General features: G+C 37.0%; 1 protein-coding gene and 1 long non-coding RNA gene across 2 annotated transcripts; one reads left to right on the forward strand and one right to left on the reverse strand.

The window, feature by feature from the left end:
• The first annotated feature begins 1,221 nt into the window (after positions 1-1,221).
• Positions 1,222-1,614, forward strand: LOC141391214 (uncharacterized). Its single transcript, XR_012409591.1, has 2 exons — positions 1,222-1,442; positions 1,509-1,614. It is a non-coding gene; the product is annotated as an uncharacterized lncRNA (long non-coding RNA).
• An 11,452-nt stretch (positions 1,615-13,066) lies between these two features.
• On the reverse strand, positions 13,067-13,687 carry LOC141391215 (protein FMC1 homolog). The gene is made up of 2 exons (XM_073964127.1): positions 13,568-13,687; positions 13,067-13,500 (listed from the first exon to the last, which is right to left on the reverse strand). Exon 2 carries the CDS (start codon positions 13,497-13,499, stop codon positions 13,191-13,193), a length of 309 nt encoding a protein of 102 aa, XP_073820228.1. The 5' UTR covers position 13,500; positions 13,568-13,687; the 3' UTR covers positions 13,067-13,190.
• Between the last annotated feature and the right edge of the window lie 4,865 nt (positions 13,688-18,552).

The following is an 18,552-nucleotide window of genomic DNA, read 5'->3' on the forward strand; positions in this document are numbered from 1 at the left end:
TTTCTGCGAGAATCCTTTGGAAATTTTTATCGAATGTACTCATAGTAGCCCTGTTTACTCCTAGTAGCCATGTTAATTATATTTTTAGTGAGCAAGTCTATGTTTCGCAAAATAAGACACACTTCCCAAATGAACAAGATCGGTCCATTCCTTTAGGCACCTCCCCCGCAAAACGTTTGTGATTTTAACCTAATCCATATATTTTTCGACAAATTCATACGCCCAAAATTCGGAAGACCCCTAATATGTGTTTCAATTCGCACAGGCTAAGGGTATGCCTCTGTCGGCAAAGCCGGATTGATACTTTTTTTTACTTATTTTTTTATTTTTAATTTTTTTAGTAAATAGATTTTTTACCATTGAGACCTCGATAACCAAATTACAACCAACTTAAGCCGAAAATTTAGATAAAAGCTTTAAAATGCCTGAAATCTGTTGGCTATACCAAACCTGTACTTGTGTCCTCCGCTGAACCTCCGACTAATCTCCTCCGAAATTCCGAACAACCTCCTCAAAAACTCCGAACAACGTGCTCCGTACTGCCCTTTCAACCTTCAACGGAACCCCGTAACAAAATTACATCCAATTTAGCCCGAAAATGTAGATAAAAACTTAAATCTGGTGGTACTGTTACATGGAGGCTATACCAAAACCTGCACCTACGTCCACAATTTCTGTTGAGAAAGTTCGTGGACCATTGGGAACTCGAAATTCTAAGTTACAACCAATTCGGACAAAAAATGTAGATAAAAAATCAAAATACCTGAAATCGGGGGGTACCGCTATATGGGGGCAATAGGAAAAAATTGACCCATATTGGTTCTTATTGTATTGTCATCCAAATCTGAAAAGTGTGTAAACTTTTAGTTCGATTGGTCAACTGCAACTGTTTGAACGAAACAGACAACAAAACATGTTAAATAAAACGCTGTGAAATACGTTAGAGTTAAGGTAAAGATATGTTTGGGATTTTCCAAAATGTGTAAACTAAAACTAATTTTTTTATACAAGTGTGTATTTAAACTTCATATCAAACAAGAGTAAACATAAAAAACTGCAAACCTAATATTTTTTGCTTAAAAAAACTATCAAATAAATAAATTTGTGAGTTTTGTCAATACAAATTTCTATAAGCATTATTTGTTTTTATCAATTCGACAATAGCTTAGCTGAGTGCATTATTTTTCACATCTGTGTTTTCATTCAACTCTAAATAATAAATTCACTATTCTATTATAGCTATTCCATTTGCTATAAAAATTATTTGAAATTACCCAACAGTCGTCAGTTGTTCAACACTTGTGTTCTCAGTCGACAACAAAATGAAATTCAACAAAATTTTACTTACTGCCGCTGCTATGATTTTGGCCATTAGCTTGGCTGAAGCCAGGCCTAAACCAATTCCCCAGCTGTGGGTTGACCTTGAGAAGATCCCTTTTGGGGTATGTTTAAAAACAATTGTGTATAAGCTATAAACAAAATACTACGCTTTTTCAATTATTTTACAGGGTAAATGAAGAGTTTGAATGAATTATACAACAAGGACACCTGGACCCCTTTCACACAAATAAAATGATAAAATAAAAATGAAAATTTTTCAAAAACAAAAAAATATATGCATATTTTTATGATTTTTTTTTAAGAATACCTTCAAATCATTTGTTATAAGACTATGTTTATATTACAGCCTTTTTGCAGGGTTAACCTTCTGAGGATTTATTTGACGTATACACAAAGGAATTGACATTTGAAACCCAGTGGGTTTGTTAAATCCGGTTATATATAAACGTACTATAAGACTTGCAAAATTTGAGGATTTAGTAAAATAGTGTTTTTGTAGTAGTCGGCACGGCACAATTATCCAATTGTCTGCACATCGGACTTCAAACAGATATTTTCAAGAGAATCCCTTTTCGATTTAGGCGAGAATGGTTTGTAACTAGTGCCGAAAGAAGAAGTAATATCAAAGAAAAACTGCAAAAAACTAATAGAATGCCAACCAAGAGATCACACAAGCTATTTGTTGTCTGAAAATGCAACTATTCTGTGACCAGTTTCAGCTGACTTCCCAAGACTAAGAGGCCGTAGAAACACTTTGTGCTTTCATCGAGTCTACTTAGCACCAAAATAAGACCTACTAGACCTCATTGGAAATCTTTTGAAATGCGAAAGCATTGACAATCAAAGAAAAAGGAACACAAACACACACATAATTCATTCACCTTAAAAAAGGTGGAGCTGTCAACTAGCCCTGCAAATTGATAACTCCACGTTTTGCAAGGTGAATGAATTATGGAGAGAATTTACCAATCACCGTTTCAGAGTGCTTCCCATTCATTCCCTCAGATGCTCGGGTAGCTGAGAGTAGAGTTGTGTAGTTCCGGAACGAACTAGTTCCAAGGAACTATTCTGGACAAGGAACTATATCCGGCTCTTGTATTTATATAGTCCTTTAGTTCATATAGTTCCAGCCGTGCATACAATTCCTTTCATTTGTATAATTCATTTTCTACATTTAATTTCACACTCACTTCGATCTTCCACGTTTGGTTCCTTTTTTATATCAATTCATCTACCAAAAGATGAAAAAAAATGATTCGTTAAACTACTTCACTCTCGGAACTATTTGGAACGAAGGAAATAAAAAGAACGACGAAAGAGAAAGATTCATTGAACTTTATCGGTCTTGGAACTATTTGGAACGAAGGAAATAGAAAGACCGATAAAAGAGAAAGATTTATTGAACTTGATCCCTCTCGGAACTATGGAACTATATTAAGGAACTAGTTCCTTTTGGGAGAAGGAACTAGAAAGATCGATCCGCTACAGGAACTAGATTGCCCAAATCTAGCTGAGAGAACTTTCGGGGACATCATCACTAGACAGTGGAATTCGGACTATTTTTGGTCCGATTCATATCAAATTTTGGGACTGGCCATATTTTTGGCTTCTGATTAAATTGCAATCGAAACATATGACATATGCAAAATTATGCAACCAATATGTCAAAAATAGGTACAAAAATGTTTGTGTGTACAATTTTTCTGTTTAAAATTCTGTAACCACAGCCACAACCTCCTAAATACCGAAAATCGGGAGGTATCGTTCCATTTCGGCGTCATATTGAGGCCACAACTTTCAAAATATCGGAAATCGGGAGCTACCCTTCTATGGGGTCTATATGAAGACGTGGACCTATTTCAGTCATTTCGGTGGGATAGTGAGGCCACTACCTTAAAAATACCGAAAATCGGGAGGTACCGTTCTATGGGGGCTATATGAAGACGTGGACCTATACCGACACATTTCAGGTAGAAAGTTGTATACCCCCAACGAAGATAAAATGCCAAATTTCAGTACTTTCGGTGGGATATTGAGCCCACAACCTTCAAACTACCGAAAATCGGGAGGTACCGTTCTATGGGGGCTATATGAAGACGTGGACCTATACCGACAAAATTCAGGTGGAAGGTTGTATAACCCCAACGAAGACAAAATGCCAAATATCAGTCATTTCGGTGGGATATTGAGGCCACAACCTTCAAAACACCGAAAATCGGGAGGTACCGTTCTATGGGGGCTATATGAAGACATAGACCTATACCGACAAATTTCAGGTGGAAAGTTGTATACCGCCAACGAAGACAAAATGCTAAATTTCAGTAATTTCGGTGGGATATAGAGCCCACAACCTTCAAAATACCAGAAATCCGGAGGTACCGTTCTATGGGGGCTATATGAAGACGTGGACCTAACCGACAAATTTCAGGTGGATAGTTGTATACCCTCAACGAAGACAAAATGCCTAATTTCAGTCATTTCGGTGGGATAGTGAGGCCACTACCTTCAAAATACCGAAAATCGGGAGGTACCGTTCTATGGGGGATTTATGAAGACGTGGACCTATACCGACAAATTTCAGGTGGAAAGTTGTATACTCCCAACGAAGACAAAATGCCAAATATCAGTCATTTCGGTGAGATATTGAGGCCACAACCTTCAAAACACCGAAAATTGGGAGGTACCGTTCTATGGGGGCTATATACCGACAAATTTTAGGTGGAAAGTTGTATACTCGCAACGAAAACTTTATACAAAATGTTAGCTTAAAACCAAATTTCAAACTTAAAACCAAATTTCAGCCATTTCGGTGGGATATTTAGACCACAAATCCTTGAATATATTTTTGTATATGCTCATTTTATGCAAATATGTAAATATATGTCTAAATATGCACGATATGCAAAATATGCAGAAATAAAACGAGTTTCAGTCTAATCAGATTTTCTCTACGACCATCCTAACCATATATGCATTTGCATAGGATTCCGCTTTCTAATCATCACTGCAGCAGCCGCACGCTACATACCTGCTTGTCGAATAACCGTAATAAGACCAAATTTCCCAAGCAGAGGCGACGGGACTAGCAAATGAGCGTGATGAGTTTTGTCGTACGAACGATGAAGACCCAAGAGATAGAGAGCTTACTGTTGAGGTCAAAAGGCTAGTAGGCGAACATAAGCGAAAAAGTGGATAGACCACCTAAAGCAATGCAACATTGTTTCAGGTTTAAGTAAATTGTGGGCAACGGTTAAATCAAAACCCGTAGAGTAAAGCATGGAGTTCCCCAAGGAGGTTGTATATCTCCGGAACTGTTTAAACTCTAACTTTGTGGCATTCCGCACCCTCCAGACGGCATTGAGATCGTAATGTATACGGATTGTTGTACGATCTTGGCGTCGGGTCCTATCGTCGATGACAAATATGATAAGTTAAATGTCTACATGGGTGACCTAGTGCAGTTCTTCAATGTGGGGAATATGATAATAGTCATCGCTAAATCCACTGCCACACTGTTCAACACTTGGACGGCTGAAATGAGGCTCCCACTGAACTAGATTAGCAAACGAGCGTGATGAGCTTCGTTGAACCAACCCCGACGACCCCAGAGTCAGGGAGCTGACACTGGAAGTTAACAGGCTGGTCGGCGAACATAAGCCGGACAAGTGGTTAAATCACCCGAAGAGGTGTGCAAGTTCCTTCAATCGACAATTTGTCGAGCACCCCGAGAGTGACAGGGCGAAGACAAGAGTGTTACGTCGCATTAGATCTCTTCCTTCCGAGGATGAACCACCACAGTTTACAATGGATGATGTTGCGAATGCCATCAGGAACGCTAAATCATCCGAAGCGTTGGGCCCTGACGGATTTTCCATGGTAATGTTGAAACAGCTGGATGAGCCGGGAGTGAAGTATCTCACTAAACTTCTCAACCTGTCGCTAGCCACCCTTATTGTTCCCGAAGTCTGGAAAATGGGCAGGGTGGTCCCGCTACTAAAGGCAGGCAAGGATGTCAGCAAAGGTGAATCGTACTGGCCGATTATGCTTTTGTCACCTGTACCGACGACCCTTGAGGCCTTAAATGCCTACGTACATAAGCTGCCTCGCCTGCATGGTAGAATAAGAAAAGCAGCAATACACAGCTGACTGAACTGGGTTGTAACGTTAGTGTCAAATTTCATATGACATTTTATACATTTATTTCTATTTCGATGTACATTAGGGACATATATTTTTTGAGAAAAAAATATATCATTCGGAAAAAACCATTTCCCAGAAAGACTTCTTCATATCAATGATATGTAACCTCCTCCAAGTTCGAACGATAAGCCGCGCAGTAAACCCCCGCTTGTAGAGGCGATATAACGTTTGTTAATATGTGAGGTATTTTGTTAAAATTTGAAAAAATAAAGCCCTAATAAACATGTGCTTCTTTGATTTCTAAAACAAAACATTGAAACAGCTTCTCCCTTTTCTATGAATTTACAGCCACCCCAAACTTTTCTGCAAGAATTCTACTTTCTGCGAGAATTTATGCATTTAGTGGAATGATGTGGAAACATAAAAATTGAAAATGTAACGAATTTTCATTCATGTTTTCCAAAATATTCAACCAAATGTGAAAAATTATTAGTTTTTTAAATTCCAATTTTTTATAGACATTTACTTGTTTTGTTTATAAATACAACAGGCAGTAACGTTACAAACAAAAACAAATTCCTTTGTGGTTGTTGTTCGAGTTGTATTTGTTGTAGTATTAACTTTACCTTATATTTGTTCTACCATGCCTCGCCTGGTTGCCTTGCTTGCTTCTGATAAAAGAATAAAAAAGAAAAGGGCAACCCAGTTCGAAATTTGGACAACCCAGTTCGAAATTTGCTCGGCCTTCTTTATTCTTTTATTTTTATTATGTCAAAAATGAAGCAGGAAAGCAAGGCAACCAGCCTTTAAAGGCCTGCGTACATAAGCTGCTCTGCCTGATTGCCTTGCTTTTCTGCTTCATTCCTGACATAATAAAAATAAAAGAATAAAGAAGGCCGAGCAAATTTCGAACTGGGTTGTCCTTTTCTTTTTTATTCTTTTATCAGAAGCAAGCAAGGTAAACAGGCAAGGCAGCTTATGTACTCACGCCTTTAGTCCTCCACAGCATTAGAAATAACTATCATGTTGCCGATCACCAGCAAGGATTCCGTAAGCAACACAGAACGACAACAGCGCTGCACGCCATCTCCACACATATTTGTCGAAACCTTGTTGACCAAGTATAAAGCGATAGGTCGGTCTGTGGTAAGATATGCGTCGCCAGTTTGGTCCCCGAATTTTTGTGACACGCAGTGGGATAAGATTCAAATTTGTCAGAACGCCGCCCTGAGAACAGCAACAGGATGCCTCTTCAAATCTACAGTGGACCATCTATATGAGGAGGCAAAGATTGTTCCAGTACGCCAACATAATGAGATGCTATCGTTGCAGTACTTGCTCGGGTGTTACCGTGAGAGCCACCCCAATCACCATCTGCTGGCCACCGATACATTCAGACATATCAGGAAGGATATTCATGCTCTAGAGACGGAGGTCCAGCAATATAGGAGAGAACCTCTAGATCAACAGGCATATCAGGCAGGTTTGAACAGCATTCACACGGACACAATTGCCAAGGTCATAAGCAATTATTGTGTGAATGCAGTCATCGAGTACATCCCCCATCTGTCGCAGCTGAAGAGCGTCAGCTGCCACGACAAACCAGAGTAGTTTTGGCTCAATTACGCTCGGGATATTGCAGTCGCCTAAATTCCTATAGGGCGGGAATTGATCGCACCGTGCAAGACATCTGCCCAGTATGCGGAATGGGCCCGCACGATACTAAGCACCTATTCAACTGCCCCGCCAAACCTACTCATCTAACTCCAGTGGATCTGTGGTTACATCCCATCGAAGTAGCCACTTTCCTGGAACTGGAGATAGACCCAGAGCCAGATTGAACAGGAGAACGAACATACAAACATAATAATAAAACACTGTTACAACAACAGAATTTTTGAGTCTGGATACAGAGGAACCGGAACCTGATAATTGAAATAATACAAAAACGAAGATACATATGTATATCCGTTGCTACAACAACAGCAATCCAACGGCAGCGGGTTCTTTCGTGCCGGATTGACAGCGGCTGTCCACCCATCATCAAACCTATGCTTCTACGTAGGTTTATATGCTGCTACAACAACAACAGAAAATGGAATTAACAAAATGATAAATCATCGGCAGTATCTTAGTCCTGAACTTGTTGACCTGATATTGTTTGACCCGACGAAATCCAAATCAAGCGGGGGAAACTTAATAATTTCTAGATTGAAAATTTTCAACATATGTATGTTTCTTATGACCGTAAGTCTAATGTTATTGAATATGGTCTATATAGGTTCGCATTTTGGTGAAGATCCCATATAACGGTACCGCCTGATTTTTAGTGTTTTGAATAGTTTGGCTACATTTTCTGACTGAATTAGCAGTATTTTAAACTTTGGAATTCAAAAAAAAACTTGTCCACAACAAATAAAAAAGTATCAGTCAGCTTTGACGAAGGAGACCAGCTACACAGCCATACTTATTTTCCTCAAAGATTATGTATTTTAGGGGTTTTTAAGATTTGTACGTCCCTTTTTTGAACATTTGAACTTGCCGACAAACATGTGGCATTAGAATAAAAGTTCAAAAGTGTTGCGGAGGAAGTACTTGAAGTAACGGATCGGCATAGTCCATTTTGAAAGACGATCTTATTTTGGGAATTATTTCTTTTCTATAGATATCGCGCCCACCAGCCATTTCAGTTGGTCACCGTATAACTTAGATCTCTTTATTATATCAGGAAGCATGGACATGGACATCATAATATCGCTGTAAACAGGACCACAAGGAGTATTGTCGGTATAAAATTCCAAAGCATCTTCGAACAGACCTTAAACTGCATTTAAAAAAAATAGTTAAACTTTTGTGGGGGATGTATCCCAATGATATGATATGGACCGTTTTAGATGTTAAACTCAATTTGGACAAAATATTCGGAGATCTAAAACATGGACCAAATTGGTTGCTCCGTACAAAATACATATATTACACGTAGCATATTAGTGACATTTCTTAATTTTTGAGGGGATGTAACGGAAGTTGTTGTCCGATATTTCCCATCCTTGAACTTAAACCAAGTTTGGAAACATATTACGAAGGCCAAATTTTGGACAAAATCGGTTGATCCATTCGAGAGTTATCGTGCGCTCCACCCACTACACAATGTACCATATAGGTTTTTATAGCTTTTGGGCTATATTCTCAGGAAGTATGAACTTCTCGTTAAAAAAAAAAAAACTTGTACCGTTATAATGGGGGCAGCACATATAAATTGTACAACAAAAAATCAAAGCGATCCGAGAGCAGGGGCTGGATTCTTGTTCTATGAAAATTTCAAATGAAAAATATTTCCTTTATAATTTTTTTATTTGACAGTTTTCTCCTTTATAAACGTTTTCATTTCACATTTTCATAGAAACAGAATTGAGCCCCAGGTCTTAAAGTGAACTCTTCAGAAATTTTGAGTAGGAGGAACACGATGGAGTGGACCGACAGAGTCTACGTCTGGCAGAAATTACACGATATGCAAAGTATGGACCAAATCTTTAAATCACTTCAAGAGTTATCGTGCGCACAATTTTTCCGAAAATGTCTGAACATTTGTGAGGAAGGTACCTGAAGGAGTAAACCGATATGGCTCATATTCGTTCGTATGGGTCACCAAAAAACCAAAAATATAGAGATTTTCAGAACTTCGAGGCCAATCCCTGCGGATGATTTTAGACAAAAATTTAAATTTTCACTTTATCGTGCTTTTAGGACATGAAATGGAATTCGTATGACCGAAATATAAGAACATATCAACAGCCCGATTCCTTTACATTTAGAAAAATACTAATAATATAAATATGTTCAATTTGTGTGTTTGTTATTCTACGAGGGTCACTAAAAACCTTCTGGCCTAGGCAACACACAGTTTGACAGTTTTTAGACTAAGCGTACTCAGGACAATTTCACATACGAACATGTGTTGTGTTGTTTGCTGGTTTTCTTGATTAGAATTTTACGTATCTTTAATACACCAAAGTAGAAGCAGAGGTATTTGTCATAAAGTTAAAAACTTCAAAATATTAAAATTGTGATAGATTAGCCCCTTTCGCATTAACTCTGATATTTTACCATAAATGGTTTAGCTTCATTACCAAGCTCTCTCTCTCTCTCTTTGGAATATGTTCAACAGAAGCAGAAATGTCTGACATGGAAATAGAATTCCATAAATTGGAAATTGGAATATCCCAACGTCTTTGTCAACATCACAAGCATTTCACCAATTTTGGTAACGCAATTGGTAACATTTTAAAGCTCAGAATGTTTTGAAACGCATCCATATTTGCGGCCTGTAGCGTGATTACAAAAAATGAAAACGGGATGCATTACCGACTGTTGCGATATCTCCTTTTTTTGACCACCTAAGCCAAATTATTTTGCAACAATGTAAAGGATATTTTATCTTCTTCTATAGACGTGCTTACTTTTGGAATACGCCTACTAGAAGCGGAGATATGCGCATATTAATAAAACGTTGAATGTTCAAGACATACATATTTTTTTTTGCCAATTCCCACCCCTGAATATTATCCGACCATCACCAAAGTCAATAAGCTTCTTCCTCTATGAGACCCCTATTATCCTCGTGACGATTCGATAAAATTGCGAACTGCAGCGTTATTAAAAAAGGAAAACAAGTAAAAAGGGTAAAAAAGGACCGACAGGGATATACCCTCAGCCTGTGTGAATAGAGTTGGTTAATCTAGTTCCTAGTTCCTTGTACTAGTTCCAAAACGTATGAGTAACATCATGAAATATAAGGTGTGATAGTAAGTATACGCAGTTTGTTCAAAGAAAAAATGTGGGCCATTGGAACTGCGAAGTGAACGAGATAGTTCCATATAGTTCCTTTGGCATAACTCTATGTGTGAATTGAAACACTTTTTTTCCGAAAAGTATATATTTAAAGGGTTTTGAAAATTTTGGGCGATGAACCGACAAAAATATGGATTTGGATAGCTCAAAAAGTTTTGCGGGGAAGGTATCGAAAGGAATGAACCGACATATTCCATTTTGAAAGTGGGTCTTATTCCGGGTATCATTCCACTCGATAGATATCGCGACCACCTGTCGTTTAAGTTGTTCACCATATAATTCACAGGTTTTGGACCATTATATCAGGAAGCATGTACTTGTCTACGAAAAACATGATATCGCTGTAAACAGGACCACTAGGTAAAATTTTTCAAGGGATCCTCGCACAGACCCTTAACCGGGTTGCTCTGTTTATGAGATATCGCGCGTACTATTTTAGCTAATATTTTCGAATTTTTGTGGGGGAGGTACCGGAAGGAGTGGATCTACAAGCACCACCTTCGAATTTCATCTAATATTCGAAGAACTATTACGATATGCAAAGTGTGGATAAACTCAGTATTTAGTTCGAGAGTTGTGCTCTCCAGACACTACATAGTGTCATAGAGGATTTTTACAATTTTCGGGCTGTTTGCTCAAGAAGTATGGACTTGCCCCTGAAAGAACTTTTACCGTCGTAATTGAGGCAACGAATGGAAAGTTGCTTCAACAAAAACCAAAGTGATTCCAGAGCAGTTCTTAAAGTGAACTTATCCAAAATTTGGTGTCGGAGGTACCCGAAGGAGTGGACAAATATAATCCATATTCGAACCTGATCTATATTTGGTAGACATATTAGGATGTGCAAAGTATGGACCAAATCGGTCACTCCCTTCAAGTGTTATCGTGCGCACAGTTTTCTCGAACATTTTTGAACTTTTGTGTGGGAGGTACCTGAAGGAGTGGACCGATATGGCTTTTCTTCGAACTCAAACTAAGTTTGAACAATTTTGGAGCGAATCTGCAGATCCGTCCGGGAATTATCTTGCGCTTCAACCACTACACATGGTGTCATAGGGGTTTTTTTTATTTATTTTTATTTATTTATTTGCTTTGCAATTGAAGCCAATTTTGAGGCCAATTTATATAATTACAAAGAATCCACCTAGATATCATAGCTACTCTAAAAACAATTTCATATATATAATTCATCTTAAACCTAGAAATTGGAGATCTAATTATTTTGGTTACAATTATATTCTTTAATTTTTTTTTTTTTTTAAATTCTTCATTACGTCATAGCTACTCCAATTTTAAAGCAACAGATTGATAATAAGTATATCGTATAAGTTATTAGTTAAATTATGAAATGATCATTAAGAGATGTATGATGTGGTATGCAAATGATAATAAGTTTTCGCGCAGTGATAAAAACTGGTTAAAGCTAGAAAAAATTCTTCATTACATCATAGCTACTCCAATGTTAAAGCAACTTGTAAATTGAATACAAATTAATAATACAATATAAAAAATTTAATGTTTATAATAATCAACAGATATATGATGTGGTATGTATGTAAATGACAATCAATTTTCGTGCAGGGAAAAAAGTTGTTAAAGCTAGAAATTGGAGATCTAATTACTTTAATTACGGTTTGCTCTTCCGTTTTTTTTTTTTTTTTTTTTTTAGAAAGTTCTTCATTACATCGTAGCTACTCCAATTATTTCATAGCTACTCGGTTTTTTTGCACCTTTAAGGCTATTTTCTCATAAAGGATGGACTTTCCCCTGATGAAGCTTGTACCGTCGTATGGGAGGGAGTGAATATCAGTTGTTACAACAAAAATCAAAGCGATTCGAGAACAGCTCCTAAACTGAACTTTTCCGAAATTTTGTGTGGGAGGTACCCGAAGCAGTGGACCGATTGAGTCCATATTGAAACCTCATCTAAGTGTGGTTGAAATTTAACGATCTGCAAAGTATCGGTTACTCTTTTCAAGAGTTATCGTGCGCACAAATTTTCCGAACATTTTCGAACTTTTGTAGGGGAGGTACCGGAAGGAATGGACCGATATAACCCATCTTGGAACTTAAACTAAGTTTGGACAAAATATTATGAAAGCCAAATTTTGGACCTAATCGGTTGATCCGTTCGAGAGTTATCTTGCGCTCCAGCCAGCCAGACAGACAGACTGACGAACAATGCTAAATCAACTCCAAATTGTATGAAACACTTTTCGTCCAAACATACTTAGGATCTAAAACCATTGTTTCGATGAGACACATTTTGCCCGTATGAATATATACCCTCGTACGCATAAATGCTGAGGGTCTAAACAAATTAGATTTTCTGCCAGCTACGAGAGTATTCAATTTGTTCCCTAACTTATAATACCTTCCGCCCATAGAGTGCACAAATGAAATAATTCCAAATTCATTTGAAATTCACAAATTACAAGTGAAATGTTTCGAATTACAACATAATTTATTCGAATTACATGTGAAAATTGTGTAGTCTTATGGGTACTTTACACGATATGTTATTTTACATATGGGTTGTCACTTTGCGTATTCCTTTTGTATATAAAAAGTGACAACCCATATGTAAAAAACATATCGTGTAAAGTACCCATTAGTCTTATATTTCTGATCTAATACATCAGCCATTGTGGTTACATGTAATCTCCTACAACTTAACATATAGTTAGTAGTGCAATGACCAGCGGGCAAATTTGACACCAAACAATTTCCATAATTTCATTAACTTCATTATGTAAACAATTTACTTTCTTTATTCGCTTTCGCTCATAACTAAATGACTAATAACTAACAACATGATGCATAAAGCCGATGAACATTACTGACATACAGCTACTGGCTTAATCCTTGGGATCGTGGGGCAATTTGAAGCCAACCATATCAGCAGTTTCCCTTACTGATCTTTCGCCCCGCCCATGAAATTCCTTGTAGAGTTCATTGTATTTACGAATACTGGACAAATAGGTTTGATAGGTTTGTGCCAAAGACAATGCCTCATCTCTTGCCTTGCATAGCTGTTGATCTGTAGTTTGGAATTTCTTGTATTGGGCTAAAATGTAACGGGATGCCAAGGAATTCTTGATACAGCCATTGGGAGAAGCAGCACGCAACTCTGCCAACAGACCACGTAAAGTTTTAACAGCAGCCATTCTAAACAAGGGGAATTGTAAATATTTTAGTTTAAAAATTCAATAAATTAATTTCTGATAAAACTTACATGGAGGTGAAGTGATTATTAAACACAAACAGAGAACCACACTACAACAGTCAGTTTTTTCTTCGTTGATTGAATAAACAAACAGCTGGAGCCGAAACAGCTGATTGTCAAACATTTTGTGAAAAGTGTCAAAGCTTTCAAACCAACGAATAGAAATTAGAGTTGTACAATCTAGTTCATTTGAAAGATCTAGTTCAATAGTTCAGCTCTTTTAACTGAACTAGTTCAGTAATCTAGTTCATATTTCACTATCCAGTTCATTCATTCGGACCATAATCGTTCAATCAAGCGCATACATACACCAAATAGAAACAAACAATAGCAAAAATCTTATGTTGTGTGTGTGTAGAAACTGTCAATGCGAAAAAGCTTTGTGCGTGTGTGCTTCTTTTCTTTTTCTATCCAGAACAAGGCACATTCAATATGGGAATATGTGGAATTTGCTGTGTTTTTGAAGAAATCTTCACTTTCGAACAGCTATTCATTGTACCTTGATCCAAAACGTAAACAAACTCATCACATTACGAAGGCATCACTTAACACTGACGACGGCGTAACTTTATGCATATGTGAACGACATGTTGAACTAGATTGTGAATCGTTCGTTCGTTGATCGTACGGTCGCCGACTGATTATAATTCAGTGAACTATTGAAGTATAATGAACTATATCGACTGATCTAGTTCATACGCTCTATTCAATGAATCGTTCAATTGAACTAGTTCGTTCATGAACTATACAACTCTAATAGAAATTAATTACTCGTTGTAATTTTACAATTCGTTGCTCTTGTTATAGATATTTAACTGTTAATTTGAATATAAATTTAGAGTACGTTTATACTCGCGCTTGTTATCTTGGTAAATTATTTATGTAATTTTTGTTTGAAATGGGAAAATTATTCCATTTAAAGTAAATTAAATCGAGCCCATGAGCCCAAATGGAGCAATTGAGCCCAATCAAATGTTGGGTTCGCGAACTGCATTTTTTGGGAAGATACGGTGTGCATTGGGGAAACAATAGGACTGTCTGGTTACTTTCCCAGCAAGAACTTTCTCAGAGCGTAAGGAGCTTTTATTCTCTTTTGCAAGAAAATTGTAAGTCTTATGCCAGACTATGAAAATTTTCATAGAAAACTCTTTGTCATTTTCTTCTGAAATTTCATTGACATCCACACACGTATATGAAATCATATTAAAATTTTGATATTTTCACAGTTTCACCCTCTTCACACCTCTTGCCTATAAACTCATTTTCACATTAATGAATATTTTCATAGTCTGGCATTATGCTAAGTTTACATTTACGAAATCCACTCGATTTCAACTGTCAATTCCATAGCTCAAACGTCAAATGAAATTTCATCTGGATTTCATTTGACGTTTAACCTATGGAACTTCTATATCTCAAAAACGATAAAGCCTACAAAAATATCATAAAAGTCAGTCTTTTAAAGAATTTTCACTGCTACAACATTTTCTTTAGTGTCATTTCCATAGGACATGCGATTTCAAGCAAAATCGTGAAAACCTAAAAAACCTGTAAAAGTGTGAATTTTGACCGCGATTTATTAAAAAAAAACCCTCCGGCGCACAGAGGGGAAACATAGGCCTAAAGTTGCTCAAAACTCAAAATATAAAATCGTTTTTTATGAAAAAAATGTTGATAAACGGCAACCAGACTCTTTTCTACATTTGCTATAACCATCCTCGACTTTGTAAGATTAACCAATCCAATGCAGCAGTCGATTGAATTCAGCCATACTGAAAACAAAAAGTAAATTTTCGAATACTAAGAAATTAGGTGAACATTAAAATGACATTATTTTCGCGAAAATTTATATTTTTCACGATTTATTGTTTTTGTACAGTCTCCGAACAAGATTAGCATTTAAAATTTTCAGATTGATTTTACATCTTTGCTCTTTAATAATGGTGATACATATCCTCTTTATGAATTTTTTTTATGACAATTTTTAAGATTACTACAATTTCAATAGTGAAAAAGTCTATTTCCCCGTCGTTTCCCGACCATAGTTTCTTCTAATGTTTTATGCGTTTGAGTCTTAAATATCAGATTCAATCATAAACAATTGCGCATATTTGCGCCATTCCGAAAAAATCCAATTTTTCTCAACTAAAATATGAAATATTTTTATATGGAATTGCAAGGTTTACTCACACTAAATTTTGTTCCGCCTTATAACCGGGACTCTTATTTATCAGACTAAACCAACACCTATCAAATATGTTTGCAATATTCAGAAACATTCACGGCTTTTCTCAGGTGAAATGAGAAAAATTTAATTTAAGTAAGTTTCAAAAAATAAAATTTGGAATGAAATATATGTATATGGGACTATATATACCGATTTGTTTGAAAATTGGCTCAATGTTGTTTTAGGCCAGTTCAGGTTGCATGTGTCAAAATTCAGTGATTTTGGTGCATTTTTATCTCATATCAGATGCGAATATATATGGAAGCTGCATCCAAATCTGGACCGATTTTCATTATTTTCTATAGGATTAATCCTTCTACAGAAGATAGGCTTTGTGCAAAATTTTATAGCAATCCGACTATAAATGAGCTTACTAGGGCTTTTGATCAACTTTTAACACAAATTTCCCCTCTGTGCGGCGATTTGTTTAGTTTTTTGTTGTTTTCTATCTATGAGCATTGTAGTTTCAGAATCTGCAAAAACTTCCAAGGTATAATCTTCTTTCATTTAAAATGTATTAAGGCGCACCGTGTTCTTCCTACTTCTGAGGGTTTGAGAGTGACTTAACCCTTGCCCACAATTCACTTAGATTTAGTTACTTGTTCCGCTTATATTACTTCCAGTGTCATCTCCCTGACTCTGAGGCCCCTGTAGATGGCTCGACGAAGTTCATCAAGTACATTTGCTAATCCCGCCCCCTCTTCTGGGTTATTTGGTCTAACTTCGGGTACTCGACCAGGAGGTACATATATGGCGAGAGGCTACAGAATGTCCCGGAACTTCCTCTCCGATACCCGAACAACATCTAAAGAGTTGGGCAAATCTCTGAAGCGGTGATTAGTGAAACCTCTGTGATGAAAGTGAAGCTTTCAGATTTGATGAAATGAATAATGGGAAGATTGGTTATATGTGGCCAACAAGGTTTCTTTATATTCACCGCAAAAGCTACCGACTAGGAACTGTAAGACATTGTTCCTGCATCTCAGCTTGTCGCAAATAGCCGTGGACGACGTGAAGTTCCTGTCGAATGTGACCCCTAAAATGATTAATCAAGATTATCGGAATTCCATGTGGTGGACCACCGATTTAGTGCGGATAAATGTTGGCAGATTAATCAAATAGTACTTCAAACATTCACAAGTGACAGTACGAGCAGAGTCCACACAATTATTGTTTACACAGCATTTTAAACTTGATCAGAGGGTAGACTGCTCGATGTCCGCAAACAGCGGTAAGTTCTTGACAGTATCAAATCCTTTATATAATTTCAGCGCCACCAACACTTTTAGCACAGCTTGTTCTGGTTAAGTCCTCTACTAATATGTGTGGAGATGATGTGAACCACTGTGCAGTGCTGTGCTACTAACGGAACCAATGCTGATAATCAGCAACTGGATACATTGTTATTTCTGACGTTGGGCTGTACGTGGTAAAGCCCTTAAATGTCATTGCAATAGGCGACAAAGGCGAAACCGGTCTGTAGGATTCACATTTGCTGGCATCCTTCAGCAGTAGTGGGATTACCCGGAAAATTTCCAAACTTCTGGCAAGATGTGGGTGGCTAACGACAGGTTGACTACTTTGCTAATATAGAGCTGTTTCGGCATCACCACGAAGATTCCGTCAAGGCCCAACGCTTTGGATCATTTAGAGTTTCTAATGGCATGTGTAACATCATCCATTGTAAACTGTTGCAGTATCTAATGTGATGTAGTACCCATCACTTCGCCCTATCAGTCCTTAACTTGCGTAAACGTGACAGGTTCTATCATCTCCAGTCAAGGTAGTGTTGCTCGACATTTATATCCCCTGATAAACAAATGAAGACAACTTTATAAGATTAAAATTAGTTCATTGTTTGCACATCGTTGGCATAAATCTCTGATGGAGGCCATGGACCCCAGAGTTAGGTAACTGAGAACAAAAGTCAACTGTTCAGCTAATGCGAAAAAGTGATAGATTATATGATGTGTTCCAACGTTAAAATGAGTAAATTGACACTCCAGAAGTCTGGACTTTGCACTTTAGGGTTATGACTTTTTTACAACCTTGTATCCCTGTATGATATTTTGATGAGTTTTTACCTAAGATTACATAAAACCTTAATTATAAACTGATTCGATAAATAAAAGCTACCGTACAAAAAGCTTTTAAAGTTTATATTTTTCAGAACTTTTGACAATTTTGAGAAGTCACTGTGGCAAACCACATAACCAAAATGGCATAACCGTTTGTTTCTCACTAATTTTATCATCGTATTATAACATATATATCATTTTATATTATATAACATTATTCCACATATCATAAAAATAAAAAGTTGTTTGTGTTGTTTTATAATAAAATGGAATGAATGTTATTCTAGGCATTAACAGGCTAAAGTTCACTCATTCTCACTACAGGAAATCATTTTTGAGAAAAAATGTCAAAAAGTCATAACCCTATTGCACATATTATTTTAAACACAAATTTTAGACCAGCAACCACCCTTCGTTCAGAAGTCAGTGAAGAAGGTTCTGCTGTTGCTTGTTGCAATGATTTTTAGTTTTAGCAATGCATTAACGGACACGCTGTCTGTGGACAGAGCGAGAGAGAGACGTATGCGTGAGGCCGCAAACAATATGTTTGTATTAGTGCCGATACCTGTTTTAGACCAACCCGTTAGGGACATGGCGAAGATTATTGTTAAGTATGAGGTTTCTATATTATCCTTCTATCTCATAGAATGCAGAATGTGTGTGCGTGTATTGTTTTAATTGTAAAGTTA

This window comes from Musca autumnalis, unplaced genomic scaffold, assembly GCF_047663935.1.
Source record: "Musca autumnalis isolate F117 unplaced genomic scaffold, ASM4766393v1 scaffold_1, whole genome shotgun sequence".
Lineage (NCBI taxonomy): Eukaryota > Metazoa > Arthropoda > Insecta > Diptera > Muscidae > Musca > Musca autumnalis.

What these genes read in the sequence shown, in the direction of transcription:
- LOC141391215 (XM_073964127.1), bottom strand. Translation starts at nt 13,499, where the DNA reads ATGGCTGCTGTTAAAACTTTACGTGGTCTGTTGGCAGAGTTGCGTGCT.